General features: G+C 44.7%; 1 protein-coding gene across 2 annotated transcripts in view; it reads right to left on the reverse strand.

The window, feature by feature from the left end:
- Window positions 1-359: 359 nt before the first annotated feature.
- The window catches only part of Otulinl (OTU deubiquitinase with linear linkage specificity like), a 26,612-nt gene continuing 6,038 nt past the window's right edge, over window positions 360-20,933 (reverse strand). The window contains exons 1-8 of one of the 2 annotated variants that reach the window (XM_055619037.1): window positions 15,659-15,712; window positions 9,820-9,979; window positions 9,703-9,734; window positions 8,446-8,537; window positions 6,725-6,874; window positions 4,636-4,764; window positions 3,396-3,665; window positions 360-2,468 (exon numbers count right to left, since the gene is read on the reverse strand). In XM_055619037.1, the coding sequence (XP_055475012.1) occupies window positions 2,295-2,468; window positions 3,396-3,665; window positions 4,636-4,764; window positions 6,725-6,874; window positions 8,446-8,537; window positions 9,703-9,734; window positions 9,820-9,947 (975 nt within the window). In that variant the 5' untranslated portion in view covers window positions 9,948-9,979; window positions 15,659-15,712 and the 3' untranslated portion in view covers window positions 360-2,294. Of the gene's footprint in view, window positions 2,469-3,395; window positions 3,666-4,635; window positions 4,765-6,724; window positions 6,875-8,445; window positions 8,538-9,702; window positions 9,735-9,819; window positions 9,980-15,658; window positions 15,713-20,933 lie in introns of those variants that run through there. The other variant, XM_055619036.1, reaches the window with a different exon arrangement.

Here is a 20,933-nt window from a genome sequence, read left to right on the forward strand (position 1 = left end):
CTACAGTAACATGAGTCCCTTCTGACAGCTCAGGCGATAGGAAGAGGGTATGCATAGACACAGACGTATGCATGGGGGAGGGGATGGGCCTCAGAAATCCACTCAGAAATATGGTTTGGGGGCTAACAAGGCAATGACACATTCTTAATCTGATTTCATTAATTTTCATCCAGAAAAATAGAATGTCACACATCTCGTTGATGTGGAATAAGAACCAAACATCTTCATTGCAAAGGACCGCACATGCTAATTTCATGGAGTCTGGCACATCTTTGATTTGCTGAAGAAATCATACAAGCATAGAGGGTAAATCCTTGCTAGAGATGTCATTTTTTAAAGATTTTTTTATTTTTTATGTATACATGTATACTGCATGCCAGAAAAGGACACCAGATCTCATTATAGATAGTTGTGAGCCACCATGTGGTTGCTAGGATTGAACTTAGGACCTCTGGAAGAGCAGCCAATGCTCTTAACCTCTGAGCCATCTCTCTAGCTCAGTATGTCATTTCTTAAGAAGGAATCTACAGCTTTCAAACAGTATAAATATTAATGAATCATTACCAAGATATAAAAAAAATAATTTGCATTCCTTAAAATCCAAGTCAGGTGAGCAAAGCACTTCCAAAATAAAGATAATCAAAAGTGCTTCAAAGATGAAGATGACTGGAAATTAGGCTGAGAACTCTAGTTTTCTGTTGCTACTGCAACATGTTTTTAAAAACAACAAGCTAAGGTGGTGGTGGTGGCACACATGTTTAATCCCAGCACTCGGGAGGCAGGGGCATGCAGATCTGTGAGGCTGAGGCCAGCCTGGTCTACAGAGTGAGTTACAAGCTAACTAGGGCTACATTAAGAAACCTCTTCTTCTCACCCACCCCCAGACAAAATAAAACCAGGTTTAAATTCAAATCCATTTTCTTAGAGCAGTAGTTCTTATCCTGTGGGTCGAGACCCCTTTAGAGGTTTCTTATCAGATGTCCTGCATATCAGATATATATATTACAATTCATAACATGAGCAAGATTGCAGATATGAAGTAGCACAAAATAATTTTATGGTTGGAGGTCACCACAACGTGAGGACCTATATGAACAGGTTGAAGCATTAGGAAGGTTTGTGGAAATGGCCCTGGAGGATTAAAGGTAAGAGGTTGGAAGTCTGTTATCAGCAGACCAGAACAAGGTCCTGGAGCAGCCATGTTCCTTCTGGGGCTCAGGAAGAGGCTCTGTCTCTGCTCTTTTCTACCTCCTAGAGACATCAGTACCAGTGGCTCTGCCTCTTCCTCTATCCTCCAGGATAAGGATGCTTCCATAGTTCACAGCTTCCTCTCATACAGGACCTCTTCAGTTTGTGGGCCTTTCCATCACACTGGAGCCAGATGGACGGATTCCCTTCAGGTTCAGAGGACAAAGCCATCAGTCCCACCTGCACTTGGATTCTTTTTTTTTTTTTTTTTTGCCATTTAGCCAAAGTCTTCTGGGATGCTGGGACAAAGACACAGACCCCTCTGTATCTGGGATGTTACTCAGCCAATGCCAAGATTCTACTCATTAAATAGATGTGTAAATACAGGTTAAATAAACCAGCGCTTGATGTTTCTGTGACAGCTCAAAAATTGTACAGTTGTCCAAATCCATAGAATTTATCTACTTTTATTTAAATAAACTGATTTAAGCTGGCCAGATTCAACAGCACCGAGAGAGAGAGAGAGGAAGAAATTGTACAAGATTACAAACCGGCGGTTGTTTGTGCTGTAGGTGCATAAATGAATACATACATTTGAGTGTATATAAACACACATATACATAAACACACACAATATTTTAACCTTAATCAGGTGTTTCTAAATAATTAGTAAACAACAAAGACTCCCAGAAGGATAATGCTTACAAAACTTGGCCCTGTTTATTTATGATTGTTCCAAATAAACAGAGAAATTCTTATTAAAGAATATGAAGGTCAGAGATTTAAAAAAAAAAAAAAATTCCTGCTGCTCCGGTTAGCCATTTACCTTCCAGGTTTTTTTTTTCCATGTTAAGTTTCTCTGTCTTAAAGAGCCAAGCCAGCAGATCCCTATGCACAAAGTCAACCATCAAAACAAATGCGTACTGCTCTGGAGGGAACCACTGAAAGAGAAAGGTGACCCATGCTGGCTCTCTCCACCCAGTGTTCCTGTAAGTCATGGCGTCCTTCTTGGCTGAAACAGTACCATGGGTTTTTCAGAGACACTTTCCTTGCAAGCATGACCACTGTCACTGAGAAAAGCCGATGTTGTTCAGTCTGCGGCAGACTTAGAAGACAGGAATGTGGTACTGGCGGTCATTCTCGGTCAGCAGGGAGATCTCTGGCCACTCCCTGAGAGGCTCCTCCGGGTAGCAGACAGCAAAGTCTCTGGAGTTAAACTTGAAGAGTCGGAACACTTTTATCTTTACTTGAAGGGAGTACCCGAGTATGAACATGTCAATCTGGGGTTAAGAAGAAAGCAAGGTCATAGACATGTATTTCTATGCTCCCATCACATTCCGGCTTGGTACAGTTTATGAGGTGACCTGCTTTGTGACAGACTCACCCACAGAGCAAGGGAGCACGGTTTAGGGACAAGGGACCATAGTGTGGAAATGAATGTGGAACCATGAGAATGAGAAGAAGCCAGAAGAAACTGATGAGGAACAGAGAGGGATGTTCAAGCTACTACAGTCCCAGCACTTGGGAGGCTGGAGCAAGAAAATAGCAGGAGCTGGAGGCCAGTCTAGAAACATAGTGAGTTCCACACCAGTCTGGGCTACGGAGTAAGACTTATCTCAGGGGGTTAAAGAGAATGGAAGGGAAGGGGAGAAGTTAGGTGAAGATGAGGAAAAGAGGAAGAAAGGTAAGGAAAAGAAAAGGAGAGGAGGGAATGGAAGAAGAGAGGAGGAGAAGGGTGAAGCTGGGCAGAGGGGGAGGGAAGGAGAGGGGAGAGTGTTCGCTATTAAGAATTGCATTTCTTTCCATCCAATTTGACCTCTTAGTAAAGATACCATCTGATTCACCACTCCTTTTGGACAGAAAACAGCAGAAGACCTTTGTCATCCTGTGATCTTAATGTCCTTACTAACTTTTGTCTGTGACAGAGTAACCTAATGCCTTCCTTCAGTGATCTGGCTTTCTGAGTGGCCCTGTCTCCACGTGGTCACAAAGCACTACGAACCAGGACTCTGGCCCAAGGGTCCTCGGACTTACAGGACTGGCACCCAGCAATGAGGCTTGTTCTTCTTTCACACCCATGGGGCTGGCAGTCTGAGCCAGCTACCTCTATGCAGTTGGTTCCATCACTCGAAACATAAGCCCCAGAGGCACAAGGGTTCGAGTTTTCCTCAGTCATCCTTGACCCACACACTGGGAGCCCCACTCACCTGCTCCAACCCGCTCATGTCACCTATGGAATTCAGGTGGTTCATCATGAAGCTCAAAGGATCTGCTGACGACTCCCTGGAAAACAGGAGTCTGAAAAGGCTGGGGATGGTCTTGTTTGCCTTCATTTGCTCGTACGCTTCTGTGACCTGGTAAAGCATGATGAACTTCAAAGCTTCGTACAGTTTATACTCCAGGATGGCGTCGGAGAAGAGCATGTTGCACATGCTGCCTCTCTTGTGGTAATCTCTCATCCCACTGAACTCCGTCCACTGCAAGCACAGGGATGGCGTGAGTGTGGAGGGCACATGTGACTGTACAAACCTAACACACAAGAGCCTTACTTTTATGTAATAAACATACCACTACTTGGCAAACTACCAAACATGTCAGTCCTCTAAAGCTGCTTGTGGCCGCTGGGGCACGCAAAGGCTACGCCAGTAAAGAACTGGCTGGCTTATGCCTTCTGACATTTTGTTTTTACCTCCTTCTTTTGAAAGGAGTTGTTTTTTGTTTTTGTTTTTTTGAATAGGGTTTACAGCTAGAAATTTGAATGCCAAAGTTCTATTTATTAAACTAAGAAAAGAGTTTTCAATGTTAGTGGCTAGTATTTTTCCACTGGACTATTGTTTGTTGATGTTGAAATTTGTATTTACAGAGAAATAAATTTTTTTAGGAAAAAAAAAAAAAGAACAGTGCAAGAGAGGTGTGTAACCAGCGCTCTGCAACACACTTATGTGGAGTAACTCATACCCTCATGATAACTGTGCAGGTTACACATCAGTCACAGTTCTTCAGGGAGAAGAAAGCTATGACTCAGAAAGACATTTCCTCCAGATGAGCTGGCCAGCAAGAGATAAGCATAGCGCACTCTCCATCACCCCAAGACTGTTTATGATTGAAAGCCAGGCAGAGCTTGGTAGCGTACTTTTTGCACCTGTGCCGTCACCACGTGGGCAGGATGCTTGCAGCAGCGCATTTCTGAGGCCTGGACATTGTGCCATTTTGGAAACAAAGTTCTCTCATGTGTCAGGTTTCCAGTGCAGCCACTGAAGCTCCTACCCCACAACTGGCAAAGCCATCACACAGTACAGTACTCTAGTACTTGATAGGAGAAAGAGCAAGCCTCCTCCAGGGGAAGCCTTCTGCACTCAGTTTCATTTCCCTACCACACAGGATATGCCCAACATGATAGAGAGCTGGATGCATCTGAGATGGGTGCTTTCATCCCTAAATGCTCACCTGTGATTTCAGCAACTCCACACATTTCCGTAACTTTCCAAACACATTGGGACCTGTATACTTCTCAGGTCCGAAACTGTACTGCTGGAGCCAGTTACAGCCTTGAGAAAAGAGCAGTTTTTCAGGAAGCTTGAAAAGGAAGTAGATGCCGACAACGATTAGTGTCTCAAAGCTTAGCTCGCACGATTTGGAATGCCACAGCACACAATCTTATCTCACGCAGCAACCCTCGGAAAGACTACAGTCAGTTAAGTAAAAAGCACACAGTTGTCTCTGCTTTAGATTTGTGGATTAAGTGATTTTTAGCATATATTCTAGACAAACACCTAACCCTGGGATTATGTCCAAAGAAGCAATCTTTTTGGATAAAATACCATAAGCCCTGACGTAACCCTTTAGAAACTGTCTATAACGAAATGTTGTTAGAAGAGCAGGGCACACCAAGCAACAGGTAGGCTACACAACGGGGAAGCTGGCTCCCAAACCTGGCTGTCCCTCATCAGCTGAAAATGGTCTTAGCCAGTACTTCCTCCTTTCTTGCCCTGCAGGCTAATGAGGCTACAAATGAATATAAATGAACAGTAATGCCACTCACTCCACAGAGCTCCACATTAAATTCTGGAAGATGCAAAGATTAGACTGCTGGCAGTCAGGATCTCATTTCACAAATTCAGGGGCTCAGCCCAGGTTTTGCGTCTCATTCTTTATCCTAGTTAACTAGCAGGGTTAGCACACTGCATATATTTGACAAACATTTTCTAAGAAACAGAGCTGCTGAAAACAAGTTTAAACAAAAGACATCAAGAAGAAAAAAACAAACAAACAAACGTGAGGCCATGTATACATATACTTCATATTCTTTGCTCTGCCATACTAAATTGGGCATACTGCATTCAAAACAATTAATTCAAGTTGTTAATCAAGAATGTATGGTTGGGCTGGAGAGATGTTTCAGCAGTTAAGGGCACTGCTCTTCCAGAGGACCTAGGTTCAGATCCCAGCTGCCACACAGTGGCTCACAACTATCTGTAACTCCAGTTCCAGAGGGCCCATTGCTCTTTTCTGGCTTCCTCAAGCACTGCATGGTGCATCGACATACATGCCGGCAAAACACCAATATACACAGGATAAATAAGAAAATATGCTGCCATAAACTATTAAGAAAATAATAAAACAAGCCATAGGCTAGGAGAAAGCATCTGCAAGTCACGTATCCAATAAAGCCCTCATATTAAATATATATAAAGGATTTTCAAAACAATAAGAGAACCATAACTCAGCTGGGAGTGTGGTGCACACCTCTAATCCCAGCAGAGGAGGCAGAGGAGGGTGGCTCTCTGTGAGTTCAAGGCCAGCCTGGTCTACAGAGAGAGTCCAGGATACACACGGCTACACAGAGAAACCCTCTCTCAAAAACAGAAAACAAACAAACAAACAAGAAAAGAAAGAAAATAACAATCCAATAAAAATGGACAAGAGATTTAAGTATACAATTTTCCAGGATGATATAGATGGCAAATAGGCACATGAAGAGATACTCAACATCTATTCATTAAAAGCAAATGAGGGCAGGCAAGATGGCTCAGTGGGTGATGGTGTTTGCTGTGCAAACCCAACGACCCGAGTTCAATCCCTGGAACCCATGCAGAGGTGAAAGGAGAGAACCAGCTCCACAGAACTGTCTTCTGACTTCCACATGCACGATGGCATGCACCCCTTCCCCCACACCACACACACACCTAAATAAATAATAAGAAACAAAATATACCTATTAGAATCCAAAAACCTTTGGAGTGGAAGTACCCGCTGCACTTGTTAATAGCCATTTGTGTTATAGTAAAAAGGCTCACATTATCCCACTAGCTTACTTACGAAGGACTGACACCTCTCGAGAAAAGCCGAGAGCATTAAAGACTAACAAAACTGGGAACACCAGCAAATGCTGGGACGGCTCCTCTTCAAAGAGACGTGTGAGAGGGAACTAGCTAAATGACCTTCAAAGCGCCTTCATCATGGGAACCCTCAGCACAAAGCTACCTAGACAGGACAGGGAGCCCCATTTGACCGTGTTCCCAGTGAGGACTCGTACCTTAACGATGTCTTTTTCTTTCATCCATGATGGAAAAGACAGACCTTGGCTGAAGATCTGGAACAACACAGACCTAAGAGCGTCGTAGTTGTCTCTCTTCACTGTCCGGACACATTTAATATGGTGCCTCCAGAAGAGCTCCTCATAGGCCTGTCAGCATGAAAGGGTAGTTCGAATGAACTCCACTGCAGTGGATGCTTGTGGCAGTGCGCTCAGAGGACGCCGAGCTTCAGTGTTCACACCGGAAGTAAGGCCCTAGCGAGCACACTGAAAGAGTGGGTCTCCAGTGGGCTATGTATGGTTCCCAAGTAACGCAAGTAAGTGGAGTAGTGATAAATGATGACCGGGCATGAAATTTTATTTTATTTTTAGCTCTTTGTTTTAAATTTTTTTGGAAGATTTATTTTTAGATGGTGTATGTATGTCTATGTGTGTGCCTGTGCATGCACGGAGACCTAAAGACAGTATTGGATACCCTGGAGCTGGAGTTACAGATAGTTAGTTGTAAGCCTCTTGACATAGGTACGGGGATGGAACTCAGGTCCTATGCACTAATTTTAAGTGTTCGTAAGTGCTGAGCCATGTCTCCAGACCCTATTTTGTTTTTAATTTTTATTAGTACCATCATAACTACCACTATTTTATGCGTGTGTGTGTGTGTGTGTGTGTGTGTGTGTGTGTGTGCAGGTCACACAAGTCAGTGCACTTCTGGAAGCCAGAGAAGAATTCTCTTGAGCTCATGGCATCAGGCTTTTCTCCTTGAGCCACTCCAGTGGCCCTATGCATACGACTCTACGGTGACTCTGGTATGTATGGGGTCTGCCTCATGCTGTTTTATTTAGCTGGCTAATCTTAGAAGACCAGGACAGGTTATTTAGGGCTGGTGATAAACACAACTCAACTGCAGTGAAAAACCATATACTTTTAAGACCACACCAAAAGAACTTTGGGCCTCCATCTCCTGTTTTTTGCCTGAGACAGGAGTGGGCACCACTATTGGGGTACTTACCGAGGCCAGTTCAATGGAACTCTAAAGCTCCTCAGAGTATTTATGCCATGGTGTCTGATCCCTCCAGTGAAGGGTCTCCACAGCACATGCAGAAGTGGAAGAGGCAGAGAGCTAAGGACAGTTTAGTCCGACTCATGTTTTCTCAGGGTACAGGCCTAACTGACTTCTAGCCTCAGAGTGAGAAGCTCTCTCCGCTCCATTCAATAGCCTAGAGTCACCTGGGATGGGGGAGCCTTACTGGAGGGCCTGGCCATATCAGACTGGCTTGTGGCCATGTCTGTAATCAACAGTATTGATGGAGGATTGATGTGGAAGGGCCGAGCCCACCATGAGCGGCACCACCCCTAGGCAGGTAAGCTCAGGCCAGATCCTGACAGCAAAGCCATTAAGAAGTATTCCTCCATGGTTTCTGCTTCAGATCCTGCCCTGGCTTCCCTCAAGGATGGATGGTGACAGGGAAGTGTGAGCCAAATAAACCCTTTCCTTCTCAAAGCTGCTTTTCATCAGGGTGTTTTACCACAGCAACAGAAAAGCAAACCGGAGCAAGGTCTAAAGCCAACATCCAGCAGTTACTCAGCTTCCAACTTAGGCTGCAGCCTTAACTTACACCCCATTTGGCGCAGGCTGGCCTTTGGGTTTGGTAAAGCAGAACTAACTACCGTGATTCTGATGGACACTGCCTGCTTTCCTTAACCCCCATAGGCAGACAAACCTTCCTCATGAGTTTCGCTCTCGGAGTTTCTCCTTTCCACTCTCTTGCACAATAACTGAGTAAATCTACTTCTGCCTCCACACTGAGGTTTCCTGGGCAAAACAAAAAATAAAAGGCAGTTAATTTTCCCATCCCTCTTCTTTCATTACCCTTCTCTGGCCTTAAGAATAAAAAAACATCAGCTTCAATCCCTCCTGGGTGGAGTCTTTCATAAGACATCTATGGTAATCTCCCATCTTGTTCCCTCCCTTCAGCCACTTCTGATGTCTATTCTATTTGTCCTTCTGAATGAGAACTGAGCATCCTCCTTAGGGCCCTCCTTATTACTTAGCTTCTTTAGGTCTGTAGATTATAGTATGGTTATCCTGTACTGGATGGCTAATATATGCTTATGAATGAGTATATATCATATGTGTCTTTCCGGGTCTGGAATATCTCACTCAGGATGATCTTTTCTAGTTCCATTCATTTGCCTGCAAATTTTATGATTCCCTTGTTTTTAATAGCTGAGTAGTATTCTATTGTGTAAATGTGCCATTTTTTTAATCCATTCTTTCTTTGAGGGGCATCTAGGTTGTTTCCAGATTCTGGCTATTACAAATAAAGGTGCTATGAACATAGTTGAGCAATGTACTTGTTATATGGTGGCACATCTTTTGGGTATATGCCCAGGAAGGGGTCGAAGCAGGTGCTAAGTCTCACAGCCAAACTTTGTGCAGACCACAGGGAGTCATAAAACAAAAACAAAAACAAAAACTGGGGGAATAGAAAGACCCAAAGCAGACAGCAGTTCCACAAGGAAACCAACAGAGCCAACAAATCTGGGCCCATGGGGGCCTGCAGAGACTGATGCACCAACAAAGGACCATGCATGAAGAGGACCTAGACTCCGTGGTCGGATGTAGCTGATAGGCAGCCCAGTCTTCATGTGTGTTCCCTAGTAAAAGGAGCAGAGGCTGTCTCTGACTTGGACTCTGTTGCCCGATCTTGGATCACTCCCCCTGGTGGTGGTGGGGGGCATTGCCAGGCCACAGAGGAAGAGGATGCAAGCAGTCCTAATGAGACTTGATAGGCCAGGGTCAGATGGTAGGGAAGGAGGGCTCCCTATTTCTGAGAAATAGGGCAGAAGAATGGGGGAGGGGGCAAGAGGAGGAGGAGATGAGAAAGGGGGCTATAATTGGGATGTAAAGTAAATAAATATGAAAAATAAAGTTAAGTTTAAAAAAGAATAAGAAAACATATGCACAAAGTATTTACTTTTGAATTTTCTCTGTAGATATCCAATCCACCTGAAAAGTAAAGGAAACAATTATATTTGAATCTTCTGGTATGGCAAGGGTGTTTTTGAAAAGGAAAGGTGACAAGATGACCCACCATTTCAACTGGTGCCCCAGATATAAATGCAGACTTCTGAAGTAGCAGAGGATGGCTGACAGGAGGGACAACGTCGTCATCACAGAGGCCCTGGTTACTCTCCAGGCAGTACTAAGGACCTGGCTCATAACTAGTATCCAGGAGTGAACTTGGTCACTTCCTACAAAACAAACAGACATGCAAATCAGAGTTAAATGTTTGCCCTAAGGGACATATAACATTGGATAATTTTGCCCCAAAGCGTCTATCATTGACTTAGACACATTTTTGTGTATGTACGTATATGTGCATGAGATTCCTGGTCACACTCTGCCAGAGCATGTGCTGAACAGAAGTACAAATGAGGAAGATGACTTCTGAACGGTGGCCAAACCTCTTGGGCTCTGTGTTGAAATAATTTCCTCCACAGCAGATCATTGAGTAAAATTCCAGTGACCAACTGCAGTAAAACTCTCATTAAGCATGATTTCAGCATATTTGGTCATCTGGATATTTCATGTGTATTTATATTCCCAATAAAGAAAGAATTTGCTACAAATAAGGGAAAAATGCTACTAGCAAACTTTAAAATATACTTCCCATTACTTAAAAGAACATTTTTAAAATGTCCATCTAGCTAGAGCAGTTATTTGGCTGCTCAAACTATTTCCCAGAAATTTAGCAAAACTATTTATTTAAAGACACAAAGCTGGGGCTGGGTGGTTAAGACCACAGTGCTCTTCCAGAGGAGCCTGGTTCCGGGCACCCCTGAACCTCTAGTTTTAGAAGATCTAACACTCTCTTCTGACACGTGTACATACATGAAACATATTCACATATACACGTAAATTAAAAAAAAAAAAAACAAAATATGAGAATGGAGAGATGGCTCAATGGAGAGTGGTTAAGAGCACTTGCTGCTCTTCCAAGGGATGTGAGTTTGGTCCTCAGCACCCAAGTTGGATGGTGCACAATCACTTATAACTTCAGCTCCAAGGAATCTGATAGGCTGGCCTCTGTAGACACCTGCTCACCATGGCATTTACTCACATAGACAGACACACACACACATAATAAAAATAAATCTTAACAATTTGAAAAACCTAAAAAGGTTTTTTAGTAGAAAGCTATCCTGTGTTTAACTACTATAGATGTTAAATTTTAGGTTTTCCACTTTTACTAGCTTAGATGTTTTTCTCGACTGATAATTCTGACACACACAATTATTTTTAGTAACTTGTCAAAATCACAGAATAGGATTGTCTATGAATACATAACTTCTATGGTAGCTGTAAAGATTTTCGTAGAAAAGTGGAACAGTGCACATGACTTGTAGGTTGTCTCCTTTTCTGCCAACATTGGGGGCTGAAGCCAGAGTCTCGAGCGCGCTTCTCAGCCCTGACAGTGCTCTTTGTAACGAATGCCCAGCTCTTCAGCGCAGCTGGTCCTGCGCACATTGCCTTCTGAGCACCTGAGCAGCTCTGCATTCCTCCTCTACAAACTGCATTGGCAAGCACCCCACATTCATCACCAGCAGCCCCTTAGGAGTCCTGGCAGTTTGCCTTTATGGATAATTAAATATAAGATGCTAGATCAGAGGATTTACACACTCAGTTCTGACAAGTGCTGGCTTCAGAATAGGTCAGTGAGCTCATGTGCATGCACACGCACACACACACACACACACACAGAGAGAGAGAGAGAGAGAGAGAGAGAGAGAGAGAGAGAGACCCGCTCTGAGAGGACTCTACCCTTCGGAGAATTGCTAGCTTCAGGGTGTGTTTCTGAACTAACCCAGAGAATGAGTTTTTAGGTATGCACAGGCCAATCACATTTCTTTTCAGGGAGGGGCCTTTTTTACAGTACACGAAGCTATTCACAGTCTGGTGCCCATGTGTATGTTAGGGACCAGCAGATGGCTTCCAGCCACCGCCCTCGACACTCCTCTCCTGTCAGGTGCCATCTGCTGTGTAGCATTCATTTGAGGTAGCACCCATCCCCTGGGGGCTTCTCTCCTCAGGAAAAGGCCTTTCCCTAAAACCGGCTGAAGGTAACTGTTCTCCTCTGTTCTCCTTTCTCTGCCTCAGGCTGTCTTCCCCACTACCTGCCTTTTCCTCCCCACATCTCTTCCTCTCTCCTGTCTCATTCTCTCCCGACCCTGCCCCAGCCTTCTGCCTTTATGCTCAAAATGAGCCTACTCAGAAGGCAGGTGTTAGTTATTAGCACCTTACCGTGAAACAATCTGGACCACAGGCCTGCACCCCTTCCTGGTCTCCCTCAACTTGGGGTGACCACTAGTCATGTTGGTGGCTTGCCATGACAGCTCCACACATGCTTGTGCTCTGACAGTATCCATCTTCTCCTGTCCTCCCCTCTCCTCCCCCATTCACCCAGCAGTTCACTCTTTCAGATCATCTTCTTTTTGTTTTTTTGTAACTTTTTACATTTGTGAGAAAACACACAATACTTTTTTTTTGCTTCTGGCTAATTTAACATAGCATGATGATCTCAGGTTTCATCCATTTCCCTACAAATAACATGAATCCATTCTTTATGGCTGAGATATATGTATGTAAATATATACATATATAAATACACATACATAAGTACATATGGACACATATATATACAAAATATATATTTATATATTTGTCTACACATTTTATATATTTATATATACAAATATACATATATATATATATTTACATTCGTTTTTCAGCTGACACCATATCCTATGTGCCCACATTTTTGTATTCAGTAACTCAAGCCAAGAAGGGTGAAGAAGCGTAACCACAGTTCTAGTGTGGCTAGAAGGGTGTCATGCAGAGGTGGGTAGGATGGAACTCTGCAGGGTGACATGTGTTCATGTATGAGACAGGTATGGCTGTACAGGGTCAGGGTCTGCACATGCTGTTCTCTGGTAATGTTAGTAGGGCAGGGTTCCCAAGTCAAAAGACACCGAAACCTGATAGAAGAATTGTCTGTTCCATTGCAACAAAGTAGATAGGAGTGTTGCACATGGATTTCATCATTCTTGCCTATGAATCCCACAGTGCCACAGAGGAGCCCAGAGTGAGTCCTCACAGGAACCCCCTTCGCCCCATACACACGTTTATCTCTAAATCTAGCAAAGAAGATAGTATATAGCAGGTCCCAGTACACAGCAAGTGCTTAATACATGCTTGCGTGTTTTAGCTTCACAACACAGAGGCACAGAACTGCTGTGGGGCTTAAAGGAAATGTCAGAGAAGAGCTGGCCACAGTGTCTTTCTCACTAAGCATACAACGGACACTAGCAGCTATTTTCACTGTGGTTGCTATAATCTTTGCTTTGTAGATTAGAGAACTGTTAGGAAAAGATTAGGCAGCCACCTAATGGGAGCTGCCCAATAAATGGTAGAGCCAATTTTCAAAGGCAGTGGCCATGTAGTTCTGGAAGCCACCTACCTGAGCACTTGGCTGCCCTATCAGTGAATCATGAAGCTGAATGGATTTTCAAATCAGCACTGGTAGTAACTAGAATTAGGACTAAAAGAAAAAAAAAATTAAACTTTTTCTTAGAGCAACAGAGATGGTTCAGTAGATAAGAAGACTTGCTATGCAAGCATGAAAACTTGTTTTTTAATTCCTAGAACCCACATAAAAGCTGGGCATGGCCACACGGGCCTGTAACACCAGCATTGGCAAAGCCTGGCAGATACTGGTAGCTTACTTCCTAGCCAGCCTAGCGAAGCATTGAGCTTCAGACTCAGAGAAAGACCATATATCTAAGTAAGTAAGTAAGTAAGTAAGTAAGTAAGTAAATAAATAAATAAATAAATAAAGCAATGATCAACAGAGGAAGACACCTGACATCCTACTTACACACACACACACACACACACACACACACACACACACACACATTCATGCACACACATCTAGATCTAAGGCAAATAAATAGATTAAACTCAAAAACACCACCACAAGACACTGCAAATCAGCATGAGGATAATTTTTGATGAACTACTACTGAGTCAAATATTATTTCTCCAACTGAGAGAAGGTAACACGTTGGACATAACATATTTCATAGGTCCTGGACAGTGGTGTCTCATGCCTTTAATCTGATCACTAGGAAGGCAGAGACAGGCAGAGCTATGAGTTCAAGGCCAGCCTGATATACAGAATGAGTTCCAGGACATCCAGGGCTATACAGAGAAACCCTATGGTGAATAAAAGGAGGAGGAGGGAGAGGAGAGAAAGAAGGGGGAAGAGAAGGAAAAGAGGAAGAGGAAAAGGAGAAGAAGGAGGAACAGAAGGAAGAAGAAGTATCAGAGGGTCTTCCTTCCCAGTAATTCTGCAATCACCAACTTCCATTCCCTGTCCCAGAAAGGGTTCCTGCCAGGGCATGAGTGGGACTCAGGAAAACAGAGAAAGAGACAGAGAATTCTCTGCCTCCACAGACACAGTCATCCCACACACTGGAAGAACAAAGGGAGGTGGGCAGCCCAAGCTTGTCAAAGACAGCTCTGGGAAGTGTAGGATGTGAGAGGAGGCTGAAAAGAAAGTCCTTGCCGGGAACTGGGGATTTAATTCTCTTCCATGCCTGTCAAAAGAAAAAAAAAAGCAAAATTCCCTTTCATACTTTTGTACTGAACCCTTGCGCTGCACAATGCATTTCTTTCTTTCTTTTCTTTTCTTTTTTAATATGTAACTATGTCTTGTGTATTACCTGACCACCAGGATTAAAGTGTGCCCCAAACAATCAGAAGAAACAGGCATTAGGCTCCTCGAGGACCTACAGCCCAGTCTGTGGTCCCATCCATTCCATGACAAGCAAGACCACTGGTTGGAAGTATAAGAAGGCACTGGGTTTGGGTTTTTGTTTTGTGTGTGTGTGTGTGTGTGTGTGTGTGTGTGTGTATGTGTGTGTGTGTGTTAAAATTCTTATATTTTTTTTCTGTTCTCTACAACATATCAAAGCTGAGGTAATTCAAACATTAAAACAGGAAACCCCAAAGGGGGCGGAGAAAACCATGTTCTAAAAACAAAACTAAAAGACACTGAAAATCCAGAAACTGAGTGAGGATACAGATAGCAGATGCAGCTCAGCAGCTTTGTGCAGGTTGGTGACCTGACTCCCAGGGAAGTTCTTCAGTGATTCTGGCTCATCTCAAAACGACCAGAGTTGTTCTAGAAAATTCGTTGCTTCTACCTCCCCATGAGCTACCACAATCTTCCATCTCAACTATTTCCTCTCCAAAGGTCTTTTCCAGTGCTAGGGCTTGAACCCATGTTTCAGGCATGCTAACCAGACACATTCCATGAGCTATGCCCTCAGCCCTCTCCCAGTCTTGCCAATCTTTTCACTTGACAGTGTCACTACCAGAGAGCTCTTTCTCTCCACACACACCAACACCTCATCTGCATCCAGCCCCATGACCTCCTGAGCAGTGGTAGTAGATGTAAGCCAGGAAGACGTACAATTTGAGCTAGAAGGATGGGAAGGGCAATTTAATTTTAATGTTCGAGTTAGCACAGGAATCAGTGAAACAGATCAGGGTAAATATCTTCCTGGTTAAAAAAAAATGTGGTGTGTTATAACACGGCACTTAAATTCACAAGCAGTATTCTCAACGAGTTGCGTTATGGTTGGGAGAAAGCAGGGTTAGTCACTCATCCACACGGTGAGGTGGAGAGATTTTTCACTTTGCATTGCAGATGTTAATTCTGCTCAATTAAAAAAAGACCAGTCCTTCCCCTTAGAGATGCAATAAAGCCAGCCACTGCAGGACCATTTCATTATCTCCAAGGAAGAGAACAACTAAGTGGAAGGCTTTTATCTTGAAAGTCAGGAGCAGTAAAACATGCAACCTACTCAAGCTGGTAGCACAGTCTCCTCAGCGGCAGCTTCTCACACCCTGGGACTCCGTTGACCCGAAAGTACCCATAATGCACCTGGAAATTGTTTCCTGCCTGACACAGGAAGGACTGTGTATGTTCTTTAAAGAACTAAGTCAGAGCTGTCTCGTTTTACCTGGTTTATCTTACAGGTCTATCAAGAATGACCTGTGATCTTAAAGATATGTTTAATTTTCTAATCGTGGTAGGGTTTTTGGCAGCCCACAAGTGATAAAAACACAAAAGCTGTAGGTATAGACAGGCCAACATCAGAAAGCAAGTAGTTGTTGCTTTTCTGTGAAGTTGCAGAAGTCCAGGACCACTTTATCCAGCTGAGCGGCTCAGCTGGGAGAGACATCTGATTCTGAAATGGGGGAGGAGGAGTCTTAGCTTCATTCTTACATTTCTTAGATTCTTAGACTTTGAAGAAATCACATATCCTGGATAAACCTCAACCTGTGTGAGTCACAACTCCTTGGGGGCTGGGGTTCAAACAAACCTCTCACGTGGGGTCACATATCAGATGTCCTGTATTTCAGATATTTACACGATTGTTCATAACAGTATCAAAATTACAGTTATGAAGAAGCAATGAAAATAATTTTATGGCTTGGGAACTGTATTAAAGGGCAGCAGTATTAGGAAGGCTGAGAGCCACTGCCCTAAACCATGACCTAACTATTAGCATGTGGTGATGAAGCAAGGCTGTATCAAAATTAAATGAAACAGCACTATCCACCGTGAACCTGGCCTTTTCTATACATATGACAGGCCTGTTCTGTGCACCTATGGTGTAAAGCTCAACAAAATGTCTGCTACACTCCCACCAGCACCATCACGTAACCAGGGCAGCTACCTGGGAGCTGGGAACACCCTTCCTTTTATAGGTGTTGACTTCTCCTTTCTCATCATTTCCCCATTGACAAGTCTGCCCTCAGTCTACTAACACAGACTGAGCTACTCCTGCAGATAAGTCAGTGTCCTAACAGCTGGACTGCACTGACAGAAGGGCCCAGGGGGACCTCAGACAGATGGAGTCCACTGAGGCAACCTCAGGGGGCAGGAAAGGTAGCATAGCATAGGACAGAGGTCAGGCTGGGGAAGGCTTCCCTGGGCTGTGAGTTTGACCTTGGGTCAAAGGCTGGAGGAGCTAGCAAGGCAAGGCAACTGAGGAAGGCCAGTGCAGCTGGCCCACGGATTCTTAGTCAATATGCTGATGTCTTAAGGAAAGGCCCTAGCAGTCCTGACGCAGAATCAGATCAGTGACCACAGCCTGCAATGGTATTACTTGGAGTCATGAAGAGTGAGTCTGATTCCTCTTTCATGGTGTAACTTTCCCCATCTTCCACAGAAGAGCAGACCAAAGGGTTAGAATTCTGCTGCATCGCCAAGTCCTGAATCCAGCCAGCATCTTAGGTAGAGGCAGGTTTGCAGGCCTCAGAGCATCCTCAAGGCCCTGTCTGAGCTGCAGGCTTGCTCCATGCACACTGCAGGGCTGTCCTGTCCATGCTGCGGGTCTGTTCTGTTCGCCCTCCTGGCCTTTTCTATACATATGGCAGGCCTGTTCTGTGCACCTATGATGGTGTTGTCTTCTAGACTGCAAACTCCTCTAAAGCTAATGCTGAATCTTTTAATTTTTTTTATTTTATAGGGGTCTATAAATTTTTCATGCTGAAAAATAAACAAAAAACAGAGACAACAAACCATCCGACTGAGCGCATATCTCTGCTTTGCTGCCACCAACTTCTCTCTGTCTTTACTCCTTCCTGATGATGAGTAATCCAGATTCTTGCAGGTTCTTCAGCTCTGGCCCTCCTCTCTGCAGAACTAAATAGCTTATAGAGAAGGGGGTTTAAGCCTACTCTCTTTCTAAGAGGAATGACTGGCATTTAGGAAGTAAGTCCAGCTAAGCAATGGTGAGAAATTCCATCTAGCCACACAACCCAGACACATGGATTCTTCTGCCTTGGAGCTGAACCTTTTACCTTCCTTGCTCTCCATCACTGATGCCCAGCTCTCAAGTCAGTAGATGGGTTGGGTTGTCTGCATCCTGCAGGCAGGTTCTGTGCCTGTAGAGCCGGGTAGAGCCCACCGTTTATCCCGTTAGGTCTCAGATGGCTGGCCTGTGCAGCTCCACTCTCAGGCCTCAATACTAGACTGCTATGTTCTAATGCAATCATTTGTGAGTATGGCTACTGAAGTTATGCTCTGATAGTGGTAATCTTCCCAGTGAATCACTGGGTACTGTTTAGACTAGCTATTAGTCCTAAATGGCTTTCCTTCCCCAAATCTGCTCTTTAGTCTACAGATAGTATTAGTTGACATAAAAATTTTTTGATAAATGTATCATCTGTTCTGCAACTCTTTCTATAGCTTGTCTGATTGGTAGGGGATATCTGCATCCTGACAGCCGCTGAGTGAGAAAGAAGGACCCATAGACAAGGAACCGGAAAGAAAAAGAAGCCTGTGTCCACTATGGAACATTCCGAACCAGAGGCCCCAGGAACAGGTTCAGTAACTAAGAATCCATGTGCCAGTCAGTGTGACAGGTAAGCGTCATCCTGGAACACCCAACCAGACCCTACAACTCACTGAGAAGTCAAGATCTGTCCCAGGTGGGACTCAATGTGATCCTGTTGATGGGCTACGAACAGAGCACCGGCTGCTCACGTCTTCCGCCTCCACCTTTCTTCACCTGTGGACTCATCCACCTTATATGCCCATGTTCCTGATCTCTAGAAAGAAGCCTAAAGCTTCCAAGGCAAATCTACCAAACCTGGTGGAGCATTGGCATACTCTCTACAGAACAGCATGTCAGCACCACCTCAGGGCTCCTTAGAAACAGGCTCTTAGGCCCCCGTGAAGACGGATCTGTGTCTTTTCAGGATGATTGGAGGCCTGCATGGACGCTAGTGTCTCAGGCCACTGTCCTGGGAGTCATGCTGGCTTCCCCTGGGGCTGACTTACTGGGTTGTACCCACCCTTCACTTGACAATTCCAGGTGATTTCAATGTACTGACAGTGTTGGAAAACAGGGCACAAGGGCTTCCTCCAACCCTGGCCATTTATGTCCCCTCAAATATACCAGATACCAGTTAAATACCAAAGCTACCATGAGGAGAAATAAACCCAGACAAAGAGAAACAGCACTGTCTGAGAGAGCCAGCTCCAGAATGTTCTTCTGTCTTGTGCTCTTTCCCTTTGGCCATGTGAGGGGCTCAGTCAGCTTACAAGTAGATTGTTCTTTTTGGCAGAAGCTACTGCTATCTGAAAAGGAACTTTTTCTGAAATAGTAATGGGGGAAGATGAACCACTGTTTGTGGGGCCCCTTAGCAAGAGCCAACTCACCCCAACTTTCCTGGGATTCTCCTAGTCTTAGAGCTGAAAGTGTCATAGCTGAGACTTACCTGAGTTCCAAGCACGTGAGGATGGCTGGTCACCCAGGGTCCCCCTCAGTCCACCCTGGCTCCCCCTCTCCTGCATAGCCTTTGATGCCCCATAGCACGCCCATACCCCTACTCCATTTGTGTTCTTCCCACAGCCGGAACACCCTTCCACGGCCTAGGTCACACTTCCCTCCAGCTCTAAACTCAAATGTCACTCATCTGGCCCATTTCCAACCCCGGGCAGAGTAAACCCACTTGCTTCTGCAGGGCACATGGCGTTCCTTTCCAGCACTTGTCAGTTTACAGATGTGTTTGCGTTTGGTGGCCTTCATCCCTCCACTGTGAACATCTTGAGAACTATATTCCCGTGTTCTCTTCATGCCACAGGTCCAAAGGAGATAGTTAGTAAATGTTGGCTGAATGAGCCAGTGCATCTGTGAGCTCAGGATCCAGTATTTTGGTCTCCATGGCACAGATACCAGCTTGCCCTGAGTCTGTTTGCTCTCGCTTCACAGACACAGAACACTGAACCTCGGCTGGGCCCATTCTTGGAGGAAAGGCTCATTCTGTCCTCTCTGGACACTGGTACAGCCGTACTGAGTGGACTCTGCATATAATAGAATGCCCAACTTTCAAACAGAGTCATCAGCCAGGCATAGTGGAGAGCACCTGCAATCCCAGCATTTGAGAGTCTGAGGCAGGAGGATCAGGAGTTCAAGGCCATCTTAAGTCACATAAAAGAGACCAACATTAGCCGGAATTACATGAAGCCCTGTCGAGAGAGAGAGAGAAAGAGAGAGAGAGAGAGAGAGAGAGAGAGAGAGAGAGCGAGAAACACCAGAAAGGGCTTATCAAGAGTGGTCGATTCCTCACCCTCGTTCCTCTCTGATACATGGAAGGTACCTGTGATGACTGATGCTCCAAAAAGTGACTGTGGGTGTGGAAGCCACATTCAGTGTAGAAACATCATGGAAAGACAGATAAAAACCAGAAACAAACCAAAAGGAAAAGGCCCTGGACTCCAGGCACCACGGAACCCATCCCAGTCTGGGGGAGCTGCCTCTGAGTTCCAACAAAGAAAAAAAGTCTATTCATTCATTTGGTGTAGTTCTGGCACTCCAATGTACCTGAGCCTAGCTAGGTGGTCCCCTCCAGCTCTGACTGTGCATTCGAGAAGCCTGAGCTACCAATATGTTTCTCTTCCCTTAATTATATGCCCCACATAAATCAGAAGCTGGAAGTGAGAATGTGAAGTGGTCACCCAGCAGGAAGGTTTTAATGTAGTGGAATGAGGAGGGAACTGGGAGTCTGGCCCGAAGGAGCCAAGTGCCTTGGACCTCAGCTTCCTCCCCAGTGAAGAAATGTCAGGGGGCCAGCCTGTCACCCACCACCTCCCCTCTTCCAGAGACCTCTTTCCTTTCAGCATGTCTGCGTGTTGTGCTAGAGGGAAACACATTAGCACACAAGGCATGAGGTTTTAAGTAGCTGGGATCTAACTGACCTTCACCTAAGCTCAAAACATATGCAAAGCTAGCACCACAGCTTGGATGCTCTGGGCATCGATAGAAGACCCACCCAATCTTGACAAGTGTCTGCAGAGCAGCGACCATGAAGGGGTGAGCTTGGTTCTGCAGATCTGATGACCAGGTGTCTTGAACCCATTAGTTCTGGTAAAGAGCCTCGTGCACATGGAAAGGAGAAAGAGGGAAAGAAGAACTAATTGTGGAGATGGGGGTGGGAGAGAGAAGAGGAACTGCGGTCAGTGAGGTATGTCTGGGAGAAGACACTGGAATGTGAAAGCATAAAGAGCAGGATGAGGCAGGCAACAGTCAGCTATTGTGGAGACTTAAGTTTTGGCTGACTGTT

This window comes from Psammomys obesus, unplaced genomic scaffold (assembly GCF_907164565.1).
Source record: "Psammomys obesus unplaced genomic scaffold, mPsaObe1.curated_primary_1811, whole genome shotgun sequence".
Classification (NCBI taxonomy): Eukaryota; Metazoa; Chordata; class Mammalia; order Rodentia; family Muridae; genus Psammomys; species Psammomys obesus.